Raw genomic sequence first — 23,964 nt, forward strand, 5'->3', positions numbered from 1 at the left:
GTTGGATAATACAAAGACAACCTTCACACACTGTACAGAAAGGTTATCCTAACAGCATCTTTCCTAATCCAGAGTTCAGTGATTGACTAGCTTGCCTAGCCAGTGAGCTCTGGTATCTTCTCTACCCCTCAGCAGCAGGTTACAGAAAGGAATCGTTACTCTGGGCTTTCTTGCTGGTACTGAGGATTTGAACTCAGCATGCAAGCACTTTACTGATTGAGCCATTCTTTCAGCCCCTCATTATCCCCTTTAAAGCCTTCACAGTCTAGGAAAGTGCCTCACAGTGCATTTTATCATTACTTGCTGTCTAATCTTCCCATCTTTCCTTCAAAATCTGCACCTACACGTCAGACTTTCAGAGATGTGTTGCTGTAAATTCAGCTTTCTAATGGTAGTATAATGCTAGGTGGCTTCTCTATGCTTTGCTTTTGCTGTTATTGTTTTGATAGTCTCACGTAGCCCAGGATGGCTCCAAACTTCCTATGTACCCAAGGATGACCTTGAATTTTTTTTTCTTCTTTTTTTCGGAGCTGGGGACCGAACCCAGGGCCTTGCGCTTGCTAGGCAAGCCCTCTACCACTGAGGCAAATCCCCAACCCCTAACCTTGAGTTTTTGATGTTCCTGCCTTCACCTCCCAAGTGTGATCCACGAAGTCCAGGGTTACTTTGGTTAGTTGGTTAGTTGTTTGTTTGGTTTGGGTTTGTTTGGGTTTGTTTGGGGTGGGTTTTGTTTGATGTTCCTGGGAATTGAACCTCATAGATGAGTGCTCTACCCTTGAACTATACGGATGGCCCTATTTCTTCTATTTGCTTGCCACCTCACTATAGTTATTTATAGTTATTTATGCTCGAATGTATTTCATTGAAAAGCGAGAAGGAAATTTACTGCTCGCCCAGGTAAGTGAATACATAGGGCATTTAGTCTTCCTTCAGATTCTTTTGGTAAAAATTAAGCTCCAAAATATGACATTGCAATTCCCACCCTGTCTCATGTTCACACTTTTTTTTTTTTTTTTTTGCTATTGTTGTTAAAGCCATAAAAATTGCTTAAATACCAGGAGATTGGTTAGGAGTGAGTAGGAAAGTCTGGAATGTTTTTAATCTTGTATTCAGTGTTCTGGTAATACTAGAAGAGCAGCAGAGCCAGGAATTCAGTGAGTTTTTTTGGCTCCCGCAGCCTACCCTGACTTAAGTGCCTCTCACAGGGGAAAACCAACAAGAAGCCTACCACCTCGAGCTTCAGTTGACAGGAAACACAACCTGAGCCAGGGATGTGACCTGGCTGCCAGGTCAAGTGACTATGATCTGAAGTGGCACTGACAGAAGGCTACTGGCCAGCATAAGAAAGGATAGAGTCCCAGGGTTCACTTCGCTGGGGTTAGCTCACACCTAGAGAATGGAGCTTCCTTCTGTGTCTTAAAACTGATTCAACAACTCCACGTCTACCCAAGTAGGGTGGCTGGATGATTAGTTGCTAGAATCCTTTGAAGAAAGGTGGAGAATTCGGAGTAGTTTATCCAGGAGGCTGGACATGAGGATGTAAGATGACCGTTTGGAAACAATCCATGGGCTATTGTTTAGAAAAGCTGGACTCCACAAGACGAAGGCATTCCTAGCCCTCATGACCAAACAGAAAGAGCAGCTCTTATAGTTAAGAGCCAGGGCACATGCGGGATTGGCTGAGCCAGCATCGGAAAATTCACAAATAGGACGGAAAGTGTGAAGAAACAACCCTGATCAAGATACTTTCAGATTTAAATGTTCTAATGACAAACTCTATAAAGGTTGCCATTTCTCTCTCCTAGTCCCCATGTAAATTTTAAGCACAGAAACCATGTTTAAAGTAGATTCCAGGTCCAGCACGATGGCTCAGTAGATGACACCAGGTTGATGAACCTGATGAACCAGGCAACCTGGTTCCCACGTAATAGAAGGATCAAACCTGCTCCTGAAAGTTGTTCTATGACCACCATATGCAAGCCACAGTAGGTATGTGCTCCTCAAACAAAGAAACAGAAGAAAATCTTAAAAAACAGATACTGTGGTAGGAGTACCAAAGCTAAAAGTATAGACAGAAAACAGACACATACCTACTTCCAGTTTTTCCTGATATCTATACACCTCTGTTTAGAAGTTTAAGAAGTAATAGTATGGATGTATGTTTTTGTCACTAAACCCAGATGCCTGGTGTATCTTGTCTCTCGTCACACCTCTGGCCTTCTTAATATGTGGTTCCAGGATGCACCATTTAGTCAGATTTTCTTCTCTCTCTTAATATTTATTTATGCATATGAGTGATTCGTCTGCATGTGTGCCTTCTGCCAGAAGAGGACATCTATGTGTGGTTACTATGCTATGCTATGTATGTGCTATGTGAGATGCTGTGTGGTTGCTGGGAATTGAACTCAAGATCTCTGAAAAAGCAGCCAGTGCTCTAAAGTGCTGAGCCATCTCTCCAGTCCCTGGACAAGATTTTCTTAGCCAAATATTATATAAGATAGTATTTCAGCCAGGAGTGGTGGATCGTGACCTATTAATCCCAGCAGTCTGGAGGCAGACCTCTGAGTTCAAGACCAGCCTGGTCTATAGAGCTTGTTCCAGAACAGCCAGGACTGTACCAAGAAACCCTGTCTCAAACAAATAAACAACAGAAAAGGTAGTATTGAAAGAATGGTAATTTGTGTCCACATGTCAAGGGTCCAGCACTGTGGAACAGCAGGTCATTAGAGCTTATGGGTCATTAAAGTATCTTATGTATGGCAAAGTATCTGGACTGGGAACACTCTTCTTGACAGTGAGTAGGTCGGGTTAGCAATCACCATTGTGTTTTACCAATCCAGACATTAGTTCTTGGAGCCGCTTGCCAATCAGGATAATAGATGGAGCTACCACTGGAGCATAGATTCTTTTTTCTAGCCCACGGTTCTTTCTAATACAGAACAGTACTGTTCTCGGGACAGTGGTTTAGAACCTCACTTGAATACGGTTTATGGTTTTCTTTCTGAACTCTGCTGCTTCTTTGTCACAGGCAGATTGTTTGGTGAAAGACAGCTTCTAATTTAAGTGTTGTCCCCAGTTAACTCTGTGTTAACAAAAGTTTCCAGATGGGGTTAGAGAGGTAGATGTCTTAGCAGTTACAAACACATGTTGATCTTGTGGAAGACTAAGTAAGGTTTGGTTTTCAGCACCACAGTGGAGTTTACAACCGTCTTTAACTCCGGAGGATTTGGCATCCTCTTCTGGCCTCTGTGCAAACCAAACTCCACTTCAGTACCCATGCATACATACAGGCAAAACACTCATACATATAAAATAAAAATAGTAAATAAATCTTTAAGAAAGTCTTCAGCATATACTACTACTGAAACTGGAGAATACTTGACCTTCAAAAGATGGACCATTTCTCGATGGTTAAGTATTTTTATGTGTTTTAATGTTTTGTTCTACTATATTGATGTCTGTGCATCACATATGTTCCTGGTGCCTTTGGAGACGAGAAGATCCCCTGGCATTAGATCCCCTGGAACTGGAGTTACAAATAGTTGTGAGCCACTATGTGGGTGTTGGGAATTAAACCTGATCCTCTGCAAAAGCAGCAAGCTCTCCTAACCACTAAGCCATCACTGGGAGTCCCAGTTTGTTTCTATGTAAACTAGAAGCAGGAATAGCACTTGCCTCAGACAGAGAGGCTCAGGTATGGGGAGGTATGGGGATGGGTTTTGAAAAACCCATTGTATGTTTTTTGTTTTTTTTTTTTTTCCCCGGAGCTGGGGGCCGAACCCAGGGCCTTGCGCTTCCTAGGCAAGCGCCCTACCACTGAGCTAAATCCCCAACCATTGTATGTTATCAACTGCCTTTTACACACTTTCCTATTGGGTATTACCACGTTTTCTAATTACTTTCAATGAATAAATCCTTGCAGGTGCTGATAAATCCTACTTAGTGGTATCATGCCCTGCCAATAATCAAGAGCAGTTCAGCGGGGCAGATGTCTCTTGAGTGCCCTGCCTAGTACTGTCTGACCTCTGACAAAGTAGCTTGAAATCAGGCCCTTCCTCCAGTGCTCAGATAACATGGTCCAAAGGTGACTGACCAACTCGGGATTCCAAGAAAGTCTGGATATGCTTAAGAGTTGAGTGAGTCCGCCAGACCAATAAAGATGGGAGCCGCCTTAGTAGGGAGGGTATTGGAGAGCGAAAGTACACATCTCTATCAGTGGACTGCAGGAGTGAACGAAGGCTTACCTTAGACTTCTTATACTTGCGGGGGTAGTCAAGGAGCCTCTCAGAACTTCAGTTTCCTTAGCTGTGAAGTCAAATTAGCCAGAGGTGGCAGCCCATGCCACTAAACCCAGAATCTTGGGTGGCTGAGGCAGTACCATGAGTTAGAGGCCAGTCAGGACTACGCAAGACATAGCTAAAAAAGAAAAGAAAGACCTACCCAACACTTAACAAACAAGATAGTATCTACCATATTGATTTGTTTAATAGTTAATACTTTATTTGAACTTTGCATATCAACTGGCACAGAGTAAAAGTTTCATTAAACACCACTGTTTTAGTGATACTTTAATAATGAACTGTGTCATTACGAGAATAATTCGTTGCTGTACTGTCGTCGGGACGAGATGAGGATTCTAAGACCAGTAGCCGGTCTGCGCCAGCAGCAGGGGTGGCGGCGTGCAGGGAAACACACTGAACCCCGCTCCCAGGGTCACGTGGCTCGTGGCCGCGCCCCTATCCAGGGAGTCCGGAGCTGCTGCAGCAGCACTCGGTGCGCGTGCGCGGAGGCCTGCGCGCTCTGCGGCGCGGTCCGCGGCGGAGGCGGCTCGAGCGGACAGGGGGTGGCGGATGGCTCTGCGGGGCCAGGCGGTCTTCGGACCCGGTTCCCGCGGGTCGTTGGACGAGGCTGGGGCCGAGGGGCGCGAGGCGGCGGCCCTTGCGGCGGCGGGAGTCGCGCTGGAGGACGATGAGGAGGACGATGGCCGCCGGGGCCTGCTGCGCTGGGACGGCTTCTCAGCCTGGCTACACTGCGTGTGTGTGGTGGGCTTCGACCTGGAGCTGGGCCAGGCGGTGGAGGTGAGGCGGAGCCGCACCCTGTCTCCACCCTTGGGCGGCCGGGACCTGGCCGCGGCGCATCCGGGCGTGGCTCGTAGCCCCTGCGCGGCCCAGCTGGGCGGCGCTTCTCCGGCCTTTCGGTGGGAGGATCGTGGGCTGCGGCTAAGGGTGAAAAGTTCTTTGTAGGCCCCTCCTAAATACTTGTTGATGTTCCTCTTTAAAAAAACAAAACAAAACACACAGCGATAACTGAAGGGTAGCGGCACCCACAAAAGGCTGCAGCAGACAGGATGTTTGCTTGGAACTTTCAAGAAAGGAACAATACTCCCCGGCATATGTGAATTATAGTAGCCAAACGTGCACGTCCAATCCTGTGGGCTGACTGTATTGCCAATTGAGCTAACTCATAGATCGGCCCACTAAGTCCGAGTCAAAATGCTTAGCATGCATTTTCTCCCTTTTTCTCTCTGCTTCCCTTTTCTGGGTGGAGTGTTGTTGGGCCCCCATTCCCTCCAAGTCTCTCCCTAGCATTACAAATAGAATTCAGGGCCTTCTGAAAACTAGGCAAGCTCTCAAGAGCTGTTCCCACACCACCTCCCCCGTCCCCTGCTGTTTCTTAATACAGATTCTGTAACAGCTCCCAGAAACCTAATGTCAGTGGGAAAATCTTAGACTTGTAAAAATCTGTCAGATATCGTAACATCCTTACCTAAAAGGCCTTCGAATCTCACTCATTTTTGCCATCATTTAGTCGCCCCCCCCACTCTTTTTTGCTAGCATAAAAGGTTTGTCTTAATTTATCCAAGGAAAAAGTTAATAGAAAGGCATATGTTCTGAAGTTTTTAGTATTTTGTTATTGTTCTTTGGCATCCATGAAAGATTCTAATCTTATTCTAACTTTGGTGGTCTGGTTGTTCCAAACGAGAAATTGCTGCTTGTGTATCCCACCCTCTCTTGTCTTTTGGGTCAGTATTCATTTAAATACTGAAGCTTTCATTAAGATCCAGGCACTATGCGAGTCCGGTGAACATGCACATAAAGTATGTTCTAACCTGTATTTATGGATTGAGACAATAAGGTGGAGACCTAAGAATTAATCTACACAGTCAATAGGATCAAATTTATTGCCTGACATAGTATTCAATAAACATTTGTTGGTAGAGTTAGTACATAGAGCAATTCTGTATTTTATTTGAGACAGGGATAACAATCTCCAAGGACTGAAGACATTTATTTTTAAAGATTTGTTTATATAATGTGTGTGTGAATGTTTTGCCTTCATGTCTGTATGTAGAGAGCATTTGTATCTTGTGCTTGTGGGGGTTAGATTTACTCGATCTGCAGTCCTTCTGGTCCCGTAGGTGCTGGGAACTGAACTCACATCCTCTGGAAGAGCAGCAAGTGCTCCTAATAGCTGAGCCATCTCTCCAGCCCCTGAAGACAATCTTTTATACTAGTAATTTAATAATAAACTAAAATTACATGTGTAGCAAAATAAAAATCGGAAAGCAGAAGCTGTTATATTTGGTCACATTTTTAAAAAAAGATTTATATGTGGATGTTCTGCTTGCCTGTGTGTCCCAGCTCCACTCTCGTGCCTAGAGGTCAGAAGAGGGCATCAGGTCCTCTGAACTGGGCTGGCAGATGGCTGACAGCTGCCACTGAGCCTGGGTCCTCTGGAACCAGAGTGTTCTTACCCAATGAGCCATCTCACTAGCTCCATTGATTCGTTTTTGAAATCTCATCGTTTGGAACATTGCTTTTTCAAGAGTATTTCCTTTTTTTAATAAGCGGAATATCTCGACAAAGTTGAGGTGGTGAAAAATAAGTCATTAAAGGTTACATATTAAATTTTATTTCCCACAGCAGTTTTCTTTACGAAGTAGTTCTTAGGTTGTTTTGTTTTGTTTTGTTTTTGTTGTTGTTGTTTTGTTTTGTTTTTTGCTTCAAAAAAAAATCAACAGTTTGAACTTTCTTGGAAAATAAGACAAAGTTCTGTTTATAGTTAGACTGTTTGAACTAATCCATGGATTCTTTGTTACATTCTGTGTCCAGATTAAGGATCACTGCTTTAAGAAAGATAGGAGAGGAAGGTTCCTTCCTTCATAAAGGATCTAAAGAAAGACAAACACTAGATGTAAGATGATTTTACTTTGAGACCAGATCTCACTCTCCTGGAATACATGTAGCCCAGGCTGGCCTTGAATTCACAGCAGTCTTCCTGTCAGTCTACACCCCTCACCACTCTACCTCCTAGCACTGGGATTAATAGTGGTTTATCTGTGTGCTCGTGTGAGTGAATGGGCATGCGTGTGTATCACTGCGCGCAGTGAGTACTGCACAGAACAGGAGTTGATTCTTTTCTTTCATTGTGAGCATGCTCAGGCCTAAAGACTTGGCAGCTGCAGATTCCCCTACAGCTGAGCCTTCTCCCTGGCCCTTAGCTTTTATTCTTGGAGACCGGGTCTCCCTATGTAAACCAGGCTGGCGTCAAACTCAGGAGATCCGCCTACTGTCTCCTGAGTACACCACCATGCCGAGCCTTTTATTTATTTTACTGAAGGAGAAATAGTTCTTTTTAAATTAACACAAAGCAGGAATGAATATATGAAATAGTTGAAGCTATATATATATGTGTGTATATATACACACACACACACATATATATACACACATACACATGTATACACATACACACATATATATAAGCTGCATGTGTGTTGCAAATGTATAGGAGTAGCAGTTAAGATGTGTTGGGAGTGACAGATGTAGTGGCTACAGCCTGAGTCTGTAAGTGACAACCAGGGAGGCTCAAAAGGAAGATTACAGAATAGCAGTCACAGATGGGGACAGCACAGTCCTGGAAGCTGCCAGCCTCATCAGTCTCAGCATCAGGATTCAGGGGCTCTCTGCTATGCCAGAAAACCTATATATTTACTTCTTTTTTTCATCCTATTTTGTTGTTTTTCAAGACGGTTTCTCTGTGTAGCCCTGGCTGTCCTGAAACTCACTCTGTAGACCAGGCTGGCCCCCAGCTCAGAGATCCACCTTCTGTCTCCTGAGTGGTAGAACTAGTAAAGGCAGATGCAACCACACCACTACCACCAGGCTATGCATTTGTTTCTTAGAAATGCACAATCAACACCTAGGATCATTTGACAAAAGATGAGAGCCCAATGAATAATCCAGTTGAAGCCCTGGAGGGATGTCAGCATTCTTTAAAAAGCAAAACAGAACAAAACAAAAGCAAACAAAATGTAGAATTAGAGCCACTTTACATCACCAAAGAGAGAAGTAGCAATTAGAAGCCTAATCTGTGGTGCTGCAGACCTGTAAGCCCAGCACTGAAGAGGCAGAAGGCGGCCGTGGCCAGCCTATCCTATAGGGGATTTCCAGGCCAGCCAAAGCTATACTAGGATAACCTGCCCTCCTACAGGCAGCAGCAGCAAACAGCAATTGAGTTTGAGGCACATAACCTCTCTGTAGGATAACAGTTACCGCTCTCTCTGTAGGATAACAGTTACCGCTCTTTCTGTAGGACAACAGTAGTCCTACACCATTGCTTTGTGAGATAAATTAGTGTTGGGAAAGCATTTAGAATGATATTTGAGACAAAACAATGTATTTTGGGTAGCATTGATTTTCTAGAAATGTTTCAATTTCCTATTTAAGGTAAGGACTCTGAAATGTAACCAACTTACCCCAAATCATAAAGTTTAGTAAACCAGAATTTTGATTCCTTTGGTTCCAAAAGCTTTATTCGCTCTAATAATGTGAGCTATCCTGAGTAAAAGATGAAGGTACTCGGAGAAATCTGAAGCAGTGCAGACCTGTGAAATGCCAGTGATAACGGAAAGCGAGATTCCCGAGTTACTGGCAGTGACGGCTTGCCTTCCTCAGGGTTTCCCCTTACACAGCATTGCTAAATAAAACATCCCGAGCCCTTCTAACCTGGAAACCTGGAATCCAAATGCCTCAACGTCTTAAAACTTAAGAAATTAGAGTGAACTTTCGGTCTTTAGAGCTTTATATTTCTCATTTAATCAGTTAATAAGAGTCCCTTTAGGTATCACAGGACCAACCTTGAGGGCAGTACTACTAAAGTCTCTTTTGGAATGGAACAATAGCTTGCTTCTCAGCTGTCGTGTTCAGAGGACCCTGTGTTGCTATGTTTCCTGTAATGGGAGCGAAGTATTGGACAGTGGTGATATATGAGGGGAAGAAGTTTATTTAGCTCACAGGCTTAGAGTCTAGTAGTGGCAGTACCATCTGTTATCGAGGGCCTGGCTTCATGACCTTAGCGGGTGACATTACAATGAGAACGTAATGAAGGAGTCATATGGTGAGAAGGAAAGCCAGACCATGGGGTAGTGGGGCAGTTTCTTTTGAAAATTAATGAAAAGAAAATGTAAAGTCCTCTCTAGGACTAATCTCCTTGAGACCGTCATTATTCCTTTCTAGGCCACTAGCTCAGCACTGCACTGGGACCACACTTCCTACATAGGATACTTACAAATCATATGCAAACAGCAGACTCTATCAGGTACCATCTTAATTTCTTAAAATTAATATTTTAGTTGTGTATGTATGCTAATATATCGAGTGCAGGTGCCTCGGTGCAGGCATCAGATCCCCCTGGAACTGGGCTGTGAGTGAGGGTGAGGCACCTGACATGGCTGCATGGCTGCTGGAAACCAAACTTGGGTCTCTTAGATAGCAGTGAGCTACCCACCCTGTTAGATACCCTGCTTAGGTGTCTTAACCAGTGAGCTACCCACCCTGTTAGGTACCCTGCTTAGGTGTCTTAACCAGTGAGCTACCCACCCTGTTAGGTACCCTGCTTAGGTGTCTTAACCAGTGAGCTACCCACCCTGTTAGGTACCCTGGTTAGGTGTCTTAACCAGTGAGCTACTCACCCTGTTAGGTACCCTGCTTAGGTGTCCTCTAAAAGAGATGGATTCTACCACCAGGCGTGGTGGTGTGTGTCTGGTTTCTCCAGCACTTAGGTGAGGGCAGGAGGGTTTGGAGTTCAAGATTACCCTTAGCTACCTACTGGGTTTGAGGTCAGCTTGGACTACATGAGACCCTAAATCTTCGGCGTGCGTGTGCGCGCATGCACACACACACGCACACACACACACATGCACACAAACAACAGTTGAGCTCTTGCTATGCTGCTGAGGTTGGTGTCACAAGCCCGAGCTCAGGTGATCATGTTGTTTCTGTCTCCTGAATACTGAGACCACAGGCACGGGCTCCTGTGCCCTGATCTCTGGGAGGTGATGAGGTGAGGGTAATTGTTATAAATCTTCATTATTGGGGTTGGGGATTTAGCTCAGTGGTAGAGCGCTTACCTAGCAAGCACAAGGCCCTGGTTCGGTCCCCAGCTCCAAAATCAATCAATCAATCAATCAATCAATCAATCAATCATTATTATTTAATGAAAGAGTTAAATAAGAGCTGCAGTAAGTTTTCTAAGACTTAAGTGAACATTTTCCAATGTGAGATGAGATTTGGAGCCTTTAAAACTTGAAAAATTAATTTTTTATGTCACATAATAAAAATAATATGTATTTTCATTTAATAAAAGCTACAGAAAAGAAGAAAGGAAGAGCATGTGCTCTGTTTCACGTCCTGGACAGAACTTGATAGGTAAGATCAGAATAGTTGAGCAGCCCTAAGCATGGCCACAGGAAGGTGCAGGAAAATCCAAAGCCCAGGCAAGGGCTGCTAGGGGTTTTGCTTGTTTTAGTTCAGATGTTTGCATAATGTAAGATCTATCCAATTAGAACACAGTTCAGTGATTTTAGTATTTTCCTGAACCACATACCTCATACCACTAATAGATCATTCCCTCCCTTCTAAAAGGAAACCAGTGTCTGCTAACAGCCCTTTGTCAGCAGCCCTGGGGCACACAAAAGTCTGTGTTCAATTTTGCTTCCTGTGTACATTTCACATGAATGACTCATACATGTGGCCTCTTCTGGCTGCTTTCACTTCCCATGTTTTCAGGGTCCATCTGTCAGGTGTGTGCAGCCATTTGATATTGCAGTACCTCATTGTCATCTACAAAGGTAATGCTTGAGAACTACAGGACCAAGTCACAAAAGTGTACCTCACAATGTCTAAGTAAGTTTACCATGGGTGCTGGGTTGCCCTCATTGCCTTCCTGGGGTGAGGATGCAGCTGGAGGCTGGACACCGTCTGCTCGTCCTCCATGGCTGAGTAGTGTAGCATGTTTGCATGCGCCAGCCACATGTGTTTATCTGCTCACTGACAGGAGGTGTCTCTGTGGCCACTGTGAGTGCAGCAGGGTACCTTGCACTAGATTTCACGGGGCATCTTTTCCCTGCTCTTGGTTGTGTTTATAGAGATAAAGTGACTTGGCTGTATATGAAAATGTTTCTACCAGCAACATAAAAGGATTCCAGTTTTTCCTGATCCTTGCTACTCTTATCTGTTCTTTGGAATGTCCAAATGGGTAGGAGTGATCTTTTATCTTGCCTTCATTTGCATTTTCCTTATGACTAACGCTGTTGTCTTCTTGTGCTTCTTAGCTGTTTGTTTGATGCTACTAGAGTTGGATCCAGACTGTTCCACATGACAGCATGGTAGATATCGCTTGCTTAGTTATAGCTCCAGGCCTTTTCTTTTACATGTGTGTACATGTGATACCACCAGTAACTCATGTTCTTAATTATCTCTTCAGAGACCACAGTCTTCACACTGAAGGCAGCTGTGCAGGGTCATAGCAGATCCATCTACTTTTGTGGAAATAGTTTGTTTAAAACATTTCTTGCCTTGGGATGTAATATATATTACACACATATCCTGTGTAAAGACAAAGTGGTAAATAAAATGAAACAGTTCATAAATGTGTGAATGATTTTTTTTTTTTAAAAAACTATTTTTTTTTTTTGTGGTCCTACTCAGGCCTTAATTATCTTTGTTTTGTCGTGCAGTCCCACCTCTATTTGTTGTAACTCAGAAGACTAATACAGTCAGCAGAACCCTTGATGCTCTCCTGCACTTGATTCTTTTACATTTTTATGTATTTATTTGTGCAGTGTGTGTGCGTGTGCATGTATATGTGTGTGTGCGTGTGTGTGTATAGCATTGGAAGGATAGTAGCACTAAGCATAGAGTTGCTGAAGATAAGTTGTCATAGGCCACCAGCATGACTGAGTTCAACAAGCTCCTGACCAACTCGGCTGCAGTCAAACATCCATTTTTGAGACAGCCTCACCGTGTTGTGCAGGTTGGCTTGGAACCTCCACATGGTCCAGTCTGACCCCAGAATCTTCCTTCCTGGGCTTTTTAAGTGCTAGGATTTAGGCTCATATCAGTTGCCCTGCATATAGTGAGATTTCCATGAACTATAACTGAAATAGAACATGCTAGTAATGGGTTCTAGATGTTGTCTCTGCTTTCACAATTGCAAGTAAAATAATCTCAGCATGAACAAAGGGAGATTTGGATACATATGAAGTATTCTGCGCTAATACTCATGTCAAATAGAGCTAATTGGGTGTGTCCTCAGATGAAGCAAAGGTGTATTTGTTTTATAAGTCTCTTCTCTGGACTAGAGACTGTCTTAAGTGTAATGACAGAGAGGTAGTTCTTTTATGAATTCCCATTTGGGGAAAAATTGACCATGAATATTTTTTTTCTTTTTGTTGTTAAAGGTGACAAAAACCTAGTTCAGGCTGACATGAGAAAACAAAATTATGTTTGTGTGTGTTGGCCTCAACCAATGGTTGGCAGACACTGGACCTCTCCAGCTCCATCCCAACCCTCTTTTTACTTTTTATTTTAAGACAGGCCTCGCTCAGTGTCCAGGCCGCCTTGGACTCTCTCTAGTCAAGGCTGGTCTTAAACTTACATTTTCCTGCCTTTGCTTCTCAAGTGGTTCTGATGACAGACCTGTGCCAGCAGACCTGGTTGTGAAAACAATTTATTGATGAGTGCTCTTTCAAAGTCTGTGATGCAGAGCACAGCTCCACTGATGAGATAAGCACTGCTGTAAGGAGTTAGCTTTTTGCCACCTGTCTCTCTCCTACATTGATTAAAATAATGTAAGACACGAACAGCAGGTAGAAGGTTGTTAGAACACAATAAACTATCACATTACTAATGTGGAATGTTTTAAATATATTTACGTACTTCTTTTCTTATTTTGAAGCTAAGCATGGAACCTAGCGCCATATACTCTTAATGCCGAGCTCTATCCCAGCTACAGTAGGAGGTTTTGTTGGAAGCAAAGAGTATTGAAGAAATTGACATGTGGAAATAAACCAGTTTGAGCTCTAGCTCAGAGTTAGATGAGAAAAAGCGCTTAAGATATTAGAAGAAAGATCACGAAGCCACTGTTGCTTCCTGAATTCCCATAACTTCTGGTCCCATTTGTGTTGTTGATGTTTTTCTTCAACAGAACACTCTATCTGCCTTTGTGGCTGAGCACTTGTATTCATGCAACCCCTTCCCCCCCCCCCCAACACACACACACACACACTTTTTGAGACAAGGTCTCAAGTATATCAAAATGATCTTGAACTCTTGTTACCAAGGAAGATCTTGACCTTGAACTTCTGATCTGATCCTCTTGTCTCTAGAATTATAAGCATGTGCTACTGTGCCAAGTTTATATGGCAAACTCACAGTTCCATTAGTGCTAGGAAAACATTCTACAATTTCCTGCCTCATTTTGAATCTTTAGTGCTGGAATTTTCCCCCTAATATACTTTTAAACAATTACATTTTGCCGTTAAGCATTACTGTGGTGCTGGGAATTGAACCTGGGATCTCAAGCATGCTAAATAAAAGCTTTTTTCCCAACCCTGTAATTTCAAAATATAAATTATATGGCATGATTTAGAAAGGCAGTATCATGATGTATGGCTGTAATCCTAGCACTTGGAAGGTTGAAACAGGAGGGTTGATTCAGTTTGAGGCCAGCCTGGGCTACATAGTAAAATTCTCTCTCAAAGAACAAAACACCTAAAACAAAACAAAGTTGCAAATTCTCAAAGAAAACAAAACAGCAGCAACAATAACGACAAAAACAAATCCAGGTTTGGTAGTTCACATCTGTGATTCTAGCACTTGGAACAAAAGATCAGGGGTTCAAGACCGTCCTTACTACACAGCTACACAGTCGAGGTCTCCAACAAACCAAGACAATGAAAGATAAACTACTTCAAACTGAAGGTTGTAGACTTTGAGTCATCATGCTGAGTATATAGGAAATATTAAATTCTAAGCCATGTATACATTTGCAGCTCTCTCAGTCTCAGTTTGGTGTGAGATATATGAGATTCTGTAACAAAAAGAAACAAAAAACACAAGCAAATAACCCCTCCCCCCAAACCAACAACAATAACAAAACGACAGAAAAAGTATTGAGTAACAATACTGCTGGAGGAGAAAGGGGTGGTTTCCTTTTCTTTTTAGAATTTTTTTGAGACAAGAGTTGTGTTTAACCTGAGCTGTCCTGAAATTTACCCTGTGCTGCCCAGGCTAATCTCAGACCCATAGTGATCTTCCTGCCTCAGTCTCCTGTGTGCTGAGATTATTATAGACTTTTACCACCACACCCTACTAGAACCTACTTTTTAGTCACTCGGGGAAGTGGGCTGATCTGTAGGATGATGTCTGTGTCCTCTACTGACTGTTGCTGGTTCTGGCAGGAGCTGCTTTGGCCCCGACCTCCTTCCACTACAGAGACTGATAGGCAGCTGTTTTCCTCAAAGGGTTCTATGGTCACTGCAGGTGCTAAACTAGGGAAAGACAGTTATTCAAAGGAATGGGGTGTGTGTGGTTATGATAGGCTGTATGGTAGACATTTTTTAAATTTTAGGTAATTTTTTTTCCTCTAAGTATTTTGATGTATAGTACTCATGGATTCAACTGAAAAGTTATTTCTTGAACAAGTATGAGTCAAAATATAGATTATGTTTTCTTTAGATTTTAAGTTTCAAACAGGAAGAGAAGGCGTTTAGGTCTTACCAGTCTTAGAGCTAATTTTGATGTAATTTTTAAAGCTAATGTAACTTCTACTTAGTTCTTCTTAGCTCCTTCCTTTTTTTTATTACTAAAAAATATTTTTATTTATGTGTGAGACAGAGTTTCTGGGCTGGCCTTGAAGGGGCTCAAGGTAGTCTCTTGATAAAGCCTTACAAGTGTCTGTGACTACGGGTGACACCACAGCCCCAGCTCTGATTTCTTAAAACCTTTGGCTATACTCAACTAGAATCCAGGCATCCCCATTCTATGCTAACATAAACTAACTTGTTTCTTCCAGGTAATTTATCCTCAGCATTGCAAACTCACTGATAAAGAAGTAAGTGAATGCGTCTCTCTGTGTAGTCTGCTGTCCTTTTGCCTGTTCCTGTTGGAGTGTGCGGACCAGCATCCATGACTCTGCTTTTCCCTTTCAGAAAACGAACATTTGCTATTTGTCCTTTCCAGACTCAAATTCAGGTAACATTCATAAGACATTTCTTTTGAATCTTGTTCTATGTATAAAGTATGGTTTATAGTCTTCGTATGGCAAGTAGCAACATGGCGTGTTAGACTGCATGATCCATTTTAGCTCAGCACTTCACCTACTTTGAGGTTTGTTTAATGATGCCTAGTCCTGTCATTACTGATTTCACTTTGTTCAGCTCTTAAGGTTACTGTTACGGTGTGATAAGGTAAAACATTACAAAGAACGATACATTCTTAAAATAAAGACAAGATCATTTATTTGGTAACTTATAGTGTATAGTTTATTTTCAGTTCAAAACTTAAAAATTTGCCTGGAACTGTGTAAAAGCAGTAAACGTTTTTTTTAAATGATGTGTGTATATGAATGTGGGTTTGTGCACATGAGTGTAGTGCTCTCAGAGGCCAGAAGAGGTCAGCAGATATCCCCACCCCAGAGCTGGGGCCTAAGGCAGTTAAGAGCCTCTCTGGTCCTCTACAAACTCTCAACTACTGAGCCATCTCCCTAGCTCCAAGTTTTCCCAAAACTCAGGAACCAGCAAGAATATAGTGGTGAAATACTGTCATCAATTATTTCCAGTTGTTTATATGAGTTGACTGCATCATGTAAAGCTCTTAAAATAGTGCTTTGTTTATAGACCCTGGACACATTTGCCTGTTACTAAGTTGCTTTCTCTGGTTCCTATGAGCTGTGCTTGTGTGGTCCTAACCATTGATACCTCTCAGGCTACCTCTGTATTTTACTTTTAAGACAGCTTTATAAACTTACAGTGACCAGAACACTCAGCTTCTCAGGTCACACAGAGGGAACCCTTAAAGTAGACTTCAGTTTTCTTACCTTTTGTACTTATTTCTAATGTCCTGACAATTTACCTGATTTGAGAGATTTGACAGACTATTATTAATTTTCTTTCTGTATAAATGCTTGCAGTTTTTTTCCTTCTTATGTATGTGGAGCTAAGCCTTGGTGAAAGACATGAAAGAAAATTAGTTTCTTACTAATTAGATATTGTTCTCCATCAAGTCTAGCAGGTCTTTTGTTCGTATCTGAACTGATTTAGACCCTTTAATGGTTTTGGTCCACAATGCTAACTGTCTATCATAGCAACCCCCACCCCCACTCTGTGTGTGTGTGTGTGTGTGTGTGTGTGTGTGTGTGTGTGTGTGTGTGTGTGTGTGTGTGTGTATGTGTGTGTGTTATGGTTGCACGTGCAATGGCTGGCACGGTCAGCAGACCACTTCATAGGACTGATGTTTCTTGTCATGTAAGTGGGTTCCATGGGTCGATAAAGGTAATAAGTGCCTTTATTCTCTGAACCATCTTGCTGGCCTAAGATTCTAACCTCTCCCTAGAGATGACATTGACTAGAGTCAGTATAAACAACTTTGCTAAATAACTTCTATAGTTTTCCATACATGTTTACCTTCCCACAGTTTACTAATTCTAAAAGGGTAAGTTTTTTAATGTGTCTGGACAAATTTCTGAATTTAACCTTTTAAAATTGTGTCAAGTTCCCTTTGGATGTTAACATTTTCTGTAACATTTTCAGAAACATATAAAATAAGTCTTTTCTGTTGCCCACTACCCTCCACTCCGACCTCATTTTTTGAGAAGAGTTTCTCTGTAACTACTCTGGCTGTCCTCAAACTCACTTTGTAGACCAGGCTGGCTTCAAAGATACAAAAATCTGTTGCCTCTGCCTCCAGAGGGCAGGGATTAAAGGTGCAGCACGGTGCCGGGCTAAGTGTTTTTATTTTAATGTTTTATTGTTATTGTTCAATTTAATACACAGATCCTAGCTACTGAGCCCCAGAGACTGGAGGAAGAACTTCCCTTCTCCTCCAAACAAGACTAAAAGCTAAATACTTGGTATTTTGACAGCCTTTAAAATTTTTAATTAATTAATTAATTAATTTGTATCACTGGGAATTAAAACTTTGATCTTGAGCATGCCAGGCAAGAATTCTTATCACAGAACTACCTGATAGCCTTTTTTTGTTTTGGTGGTTTGGTTTGGGTTTTTTGGTTTGTTTTTTTTTTAATCTATCTATCTATCTATCTATCTATCTATCTATCTATCTATCATTCTTTGTTTGTTTGTTTAGAGATAGTGTTTTACTTCATAGCCCTGGCTGTCTTGGAACTTACTATGTAGACCAGGCTGGTCTTGAATGCCTAGAGATCCTCTTGCCCCTGCCTCCTAAGTGCTGGGATTAATGACCCACACCTGGCACTTGATAGCCTTTTTAATAAATTATTTAATAGTATCTGTATAGTCATTTATAAGTTTAAATGGCATTGGATCCCAGTGTGTCACAGCACATGCCTACCCAGAGCTCTCTGGACCTGAATGAAGACAGATAACAACAGCTAATTTTGATATGCCTTGACTAGCTCAATGACCGGGCATTCTACTCCTCCCTGAGGTTAACGTACATTCTCCCCTCCAACTTTCCTATGTCAGCTTGCTAAATCAACATTTCATCTCTGCTACCCCAGAGCCAGTCGTGGGAGTGTCCACTAATCCTTACCTGGCTGTTAGTTGCTTTCCTTCCTGTAGCTCTTACATCCGATCCTTCTCCCTCTGAGTCATGGTGAGCCTCTGTCTCCTCTCTCTGGCCCTTTGTCTTTCTGCCCAGCCATTGGCTGTATGGCAATTCTTTTTATCAATCAAAGCCAGTTGGTGGCAAGGACCCTGAGGTCTGGAATTGAGGCTTTTTGGGAGCCAAAATAAAACAAAGCATTAGAACCAATTCCCAACATCATAAATCTATATAAATAAAAATTCTAATATTTTAGGCATATGAATGACCTATAGAATGTTTTTTAAAGTATCTTTTTAATAAACTCCATATCAAATGAATTATAGTTCATTTTACTCAAAGCCTGGTTGGAACGTATTAGCGAGATTGGCAAAAGACTGTGAAAGCAGACCTTGATGGTCTAACAGATGAATGTGATCTGGAGACCACTTCAGAGCCCAGAGTTCTCGTGGCTCTCCATCCAAACCACTGTTTTCCCTCTGTGTCCTGCAAAAATGGAAGTTATAATTACACTGCCAACTTTGAGATTGATTTAAAATTTCCAAAATAGCTTTTATTGCTGTGGAAGGAAACCTTGGCACAGCAGAGCAGACTTTAGCAAAGAGTCATAAATCAGGGCTTCCTTCCTGTGGTACAGCCCCCAAACACACGTACAAAGTAGACTAGTACTTTAGACTGTATGAAGACTACACAGAAGACAGTGTTTTTTATAAGTTACAAGGAAGCGATAGTTTGTTGGGCCTGTAACTGTCCGCTTGTACACACGCCTTTGATCTTCATGAATTTAGAAAACTTGGGCTGGTCCTTGTTTCTGTCCCATGCATTTTTTTTTTTTCTGAGTAAAAATTTAGAGTGTGCTTGCTGTCAGCCACAGCAGCCAACCTTTCCCTCATTGTTTACCATCGTCACCAACTGAATGCATGGGCTCCTTCAGCCTAATCTTCACGGACAGTAATCTCCACATTTTATATGTCAAGGGAGAAAACATAGGCTCAGTAGAGAGGATTTTAAGTAGCAATGAATTCAAGGAAGAAACAGACCTCGTGGGTAGACTTGGCTGCAGACAATATTTGTGTCAAAGAGAAAGGACATTGTAATATACTGTATACTCCTTAAATTATCTGTGCTGAAAGGCCTGTTTTTGCTTTTTTAATGTCTGTATGGACCAATACATTTGTAAAATACATGCTAAAGAAAAGATCAGAAAAAGTGAAATTTGAAAAGTATTAGCAAAACCAAACCAAACCATAAATTTGTCACACTAACATCAGGTTGCTAGAAGAACTTTAAGTGTATTCGATGTGCATATTTCTTTGGTCACACTCCAGTAGCCAGTTTATGAAGTGGTATTAGTGCAGGAGTGATACTAGTGCACTCCTACACTTCCACTGCTCAAAGTCTGTACTTGCAGACTTGCACACATCTACACTTGCTCACTTCTGTATTTCCAAACTTCTGCACTTCTATACCTTTGCACTTATACGTGTCTGTGCTTCTACACTTGAGATGATGTGACCAAAAGTACTGTCTGTGAGCAGTCCCACCACCACCACAGTGTCACAGCCAGGTGGACGGTGCAGAGGAGAGCCTTTGTCCTTTGCTTCTTTGTTGGTTGCTGTTGGTGTGATGGTCATCAGACTAGCGTGGATTGTAGTATTCTTTCCATCTTCCTATTCTGGAATTATAGACATATTCCAATATGCCTTAAAGTTTTATCTTAGTCATATGTATTCTGAGCCACACCATATGTATGTTTGTGATAAGGTAGAAATTGTCTTTTAAAGTTGTCTGTGTCATCAGGAAAAATACTTATTTTTTCTTTACTCTTTGAGTGACTGTTCTGGTATAAGAAGATTCTCTGCTTACCTTTAACTTTTCTATCTCAGTTCAGGTAAAAGAAGCTTTAAAATTACTCTATACTAATCTTAAAATGGCAGATCTATCTGCTGTCTGGCATTCTTGTAGGAAGAACCATGGCTGAATGCACTGGTACTTTTTGAATGGTCAGTTTGGCCAGAGACGAATGAATTGGACAACTCTGACCTAAAGAGCTTGGCCTTTGAGAAAGGCTTTTGTTAAATGAAGTCAGGAAAGCATTTTCAGTATCTGTTCTGATTGTCAGTGAAATGATATTGAAAGCAAACCATAGCTGTGTTGGGTGGCTGGGTCAGCAGCAGGAGTACCTGCTGTTTTATAAAAGACCCAGAGTCCATTTCCAGCACCCACGTGGTGGCTCACAACTGTTTGTAAGTCAAGTTTCAGAGGGATCTGATGCCCACTTCCAGCCTTCCTAGTACACACACATACGTGCAGGCTAACACTCATACGGATACAATTAAAATAAAATAAACCTTAACAAGAACAGCTTGGGGCTGAGGAGATGATTCTGTCTGTAAAGGGCTTGCCATGCTCACAGGTATATATGTGTACATGCAAACTATGCATCCCATAACATGCTGTTTATTCAAAATACCATTCAGTCTGTTGGAGCAGCTCGTTTCATGACTGCAGACAGGAAACAGAGAGCACAGCCGAAAGGAGCTCAGTGCAAAGATGTTCTCAGGGACACGCCCCAGTGACCTGCTTCTTCAAGTTAGGCTCTGTCTTCCAAAGTTTTCAGAACCTCCAAAAGTAGTGCCATTAACTGGGTACTTAGCTTGCTAATAAATGAGCCCTTTGTGGGAACACTTTATATTATTCAAACTAGCATTTTCTAAAGAGAAGTCTGAGTCATCAATATATAAGTTTAATTAAAACAATACTAGACCACATCACAGAGCATTTTTCTCTGCTTAAATAGGTAAGCAAAACTAAATCTGGGTGTGTGGTATGTACTTGTAACACTAGAACTCAGGAGACTGAGGCAGGAGGATTTTGAGTTTGATACCAGCCTTGGCTGCATGGTGAGTTCCAGTCTAGCCTGAAACATAGCAAGACGTTGTTTCAAAACACAAAGAATCTCGGTTTCTTTCATTTCTTCTCTCTTATAGCAAAGAAATACTAGTGTCTATAATTGCCATTGGTATACGTACATAATTTGGCTTTTAAAAAGGTTGAACAAATTGTGAAGTTTCTGTGTCCTTAGAATGTCACATAAAATAAAATAAAAGTAGTTACCTGTATGATGATGAATTTTGGGCATTATTATACATGTTCACATCATGCATGTTGGTGCACATGTGCCAATGTGCTGCCATGTATGTGTGGAGGCCAGAGGACAGGTGTCAGGTGTCTGTTCTCTATTTCATCTGCGGGCTCTGGGGTTTGAACTCAGTTCATCTGATTCGAGTAGAAAACACTTTTACCTGGATTGGATGTTTTACCAGCTCATATGTTTTAGTAAGCTAAGTTTTAGAGTATTAATAGTTTTTTAAAGTAATTATTGCCTGACAAATTTAATTAAAATTTGCATTTCAAGAGGCTTGTTGGAATGATTAAAGTTGAAAATTAATTGCTAATTCAGATGATTAAGATGATAAGTTGATTATGGACTCTTACTGAATCTTATATGATATGTGTTATTAAAGGCCTTCTCATTGTGAAATGTAAATCACACTCAGGACCATTTAGTAGAGTAGTGCCAGCACCTGGAACCCCCTCATGCCTCTTCTGATTCATCCCCTCCCTCCTCCAAGTGACTCTTAAAAGCCACCGCCACCTCCTCCTCCTTCCCCTCCCCCCCTCCTCCTTCCCCTCCCCCCCTCCTCCTTCCCCTCCCCCTCCTCCCCCTCCTCCTTCTCCTCCTCCTCCCTCTATCCCCTCCTCCTCCCTCTCCATCCCCCTCCATCCCTCTGTACCTCCCTCCCTCCCTCCCTTCCTTCCTTCCTCTTCCTAATCACTGGTCCATGTATCCTAAAACATTACAGCTTTGCCTACTTTTAAAAGGTTATACATTTGGAAACTGGTGTGTAGTCTAGTGGGGTGGTGCTTACCTAGCACACAAGAATACTATCTTTGGTGCCGTTCCCTTCATGATGACATGACTGATCTCAGCACTGGGGAGGGAGAGACAGGAGGGTCAGGAGTTCAAGGCTGCTTAGCAAGTTTGAGGCCAACCTGAGCTACATGAGAGCCTATGTAAATGTAGCTTTTATTCTCCCAATGTAATTGTTGTCTGGGACGCTTACTGCCTGACTGCTAACCTAGACCCAGTCTTGGAAGCTTCTAGCCTCTGTAAAATCTTATCTAGACCTCGAACATTTTCAGCTTCTGAGACTTCCTGCTGAACAAGCTTACCCCTTGTTGTTCTTTCTGAACTTTAGCTGGCTGGTCAACTCAGCTGTTCAGGCTCAAACTCCCCTGCAAGCTGACTGATTCAAATCTGACTTCTCTCAGCCTCTGTCTGAACTGCTCTGCTGGCCTCACACTAACTCTGGCAATCTGGTCTAGTCTTCTGGCGCCTCATTCTCTGGCATGTTCTGTCCTCACCAGTGTCTAGCTTGTTCTCTCTTCACCCTGTCTCTGTAAAACTCTCCTGATAAAACTACCTCCTCTCTCTGCCCCTCAAGTACCTTCTCCCTCCGCTCTCTTCTTATGAGAGTTGGGCATAGCCTGTTCTGTCAAATCTGTCTCTGATTCATCACTTTGTCTGCCCCTCCACTAAACATCACTTTCAAACACGGACACCTGCTTCTACAAACTAACCTTACCTTCATTGTTTAGGACTAAAGGTGTGTGCTAAGGCTGAGACACACCACAGCTAGAGATAGGTTTTTCCATTAAACAACACAGTCTCAAGGTTCACAGTGTAATCAGTTACGCTGCAACAACTCTATATCCAAAAGAGTTTTTTTAAAAAAAATTTATATAAATGAGTATGGTGGCACATGCCTTTAATCCTAGCGCTTAGGAGACAGAGGCAGGGGGATCACTTAGTTAAAAATCTCACAACTCCACATAGAGAATTCAGGATATCCAGGGCCACATAGTGAGACGCTGTCTCAAAGATCAAACAGAGAAAGTTCATATAGCCATAGATTGAAATAAGAGGTAGGTGTGGGGATGTGTGCATGTGTGTGTGCGTGTGTGTAAGAGAGAGAGAGAGAGAGAGAGAGAGAGAGAGAGAGAGAGAGAGAGAGATGTGTGTGTATGTGATGTGTGTATGTGTATGTAATGTGTGTGTCTTCATTTGTTTATATATGTAAGACAATATCTTTTTTTTTTTTTTCTTTTCTTTTTTTCGGAGCTGGGGACCGAACCCAGGGCCTTGTGCTTGCTAGGCAAGTGCTCTACCACTGAGCTAAATCCCCAACCCCTGTAAGACAATATCTTATGTAGACAAATTAAAAGAAAAAAAAAAAAAAGAATGGCATTGGGAAGAGAATTAGGAAACTGAAGAGACTTAGGAATTAAGATGGAGCTTACCTCTAACATGGTGGCCTGTAGCAAGGCCAGAATTTCTTTATTTTATTCTTTTTAAGACAGGGTCTCACCCCGTGGCTCTGGCTGTTGGCCTCAAGACTCCAGACTGCTACTGGCCTCTGCCTCCCAAGCACTGAGATTAAAGATGTGCACCATGATGTCCTAGACTTTTTAGGTTTATTTTTCTTATCTAAAATATGAAGAACTGAATAAAAATTATCTCTAAGGTTCTTTCACTGTGATGTTGATGAAACTGGATAAATGTCACATGAAGCTGTCCTGACTTCTTTCTCTTTTTGTTTTCGTTAGGTTGTCTAGGAGACACCCAGTTTTGTTTTAGATTCCGCCAGTCTTCTGGGAGGAGGGTCTCACTGCACTGTCTTCTTGATGAATTTGACAAAGATTTACCAGTTTACTTAAAGGTGGGAAAGCCCTGTCTGAGGGAAGCCCTGGCACTTGTTTCTTTAGAGCTGGTGTACTCAGTCACCTTTGGTAACATTCCAGCGTTGTGTGCCCT

At 42.2% G+C, this 23,964-nt stretch overlaps 1 protein-coding gene across 1 annotated transcript in view; it reads left to right on the forward strand.

Moving 5' to 3' along the window:
- The first annotated feature begins 4,765 nt into the window (after nt 1-4,765).
- Dennd6a (DENN domain containing 6A) overlaps nt 4,766-23,964 on the forward strand; it is a 44,794-nt gene continuing 25,595 nt past the window's right edge. The window contains exons 1-4 of the mRNA XM_032919264.1: nt 4,766-5,078; nt 15,358-15,396; nt 15,494-15,536; nt 23,757-23,869. Coding sequence (XP_032775155.1) covers nt 4,851-5,078; nt 15,358-15,396; nt 15,494-15,536; nt 23,757-23,869 — 423 coding nt within the window. The 5' untranslated portion in view covers nt 4,766-4,850. The remainder of the gene's footprint in view (nt 5,079-15,357; nt 15,397-15,493; nt 15,537-23,756; nt 23,870-23,964) is intronic.

This window comes from Rattus rattus, chromosome 13 (genome assembly GCF_011064425.1).
Source record: "Rattus rattus isolate New Zealand chromosome 13, Rrattus_CSIRO_v1, whole genome shotgun sequence".
NCBI classification, from domain to species: Eukaryota; Metazoa; Chordata; class Mammalia; order Rodentia; family Muridae; genus Rattus; species Rattus rattus.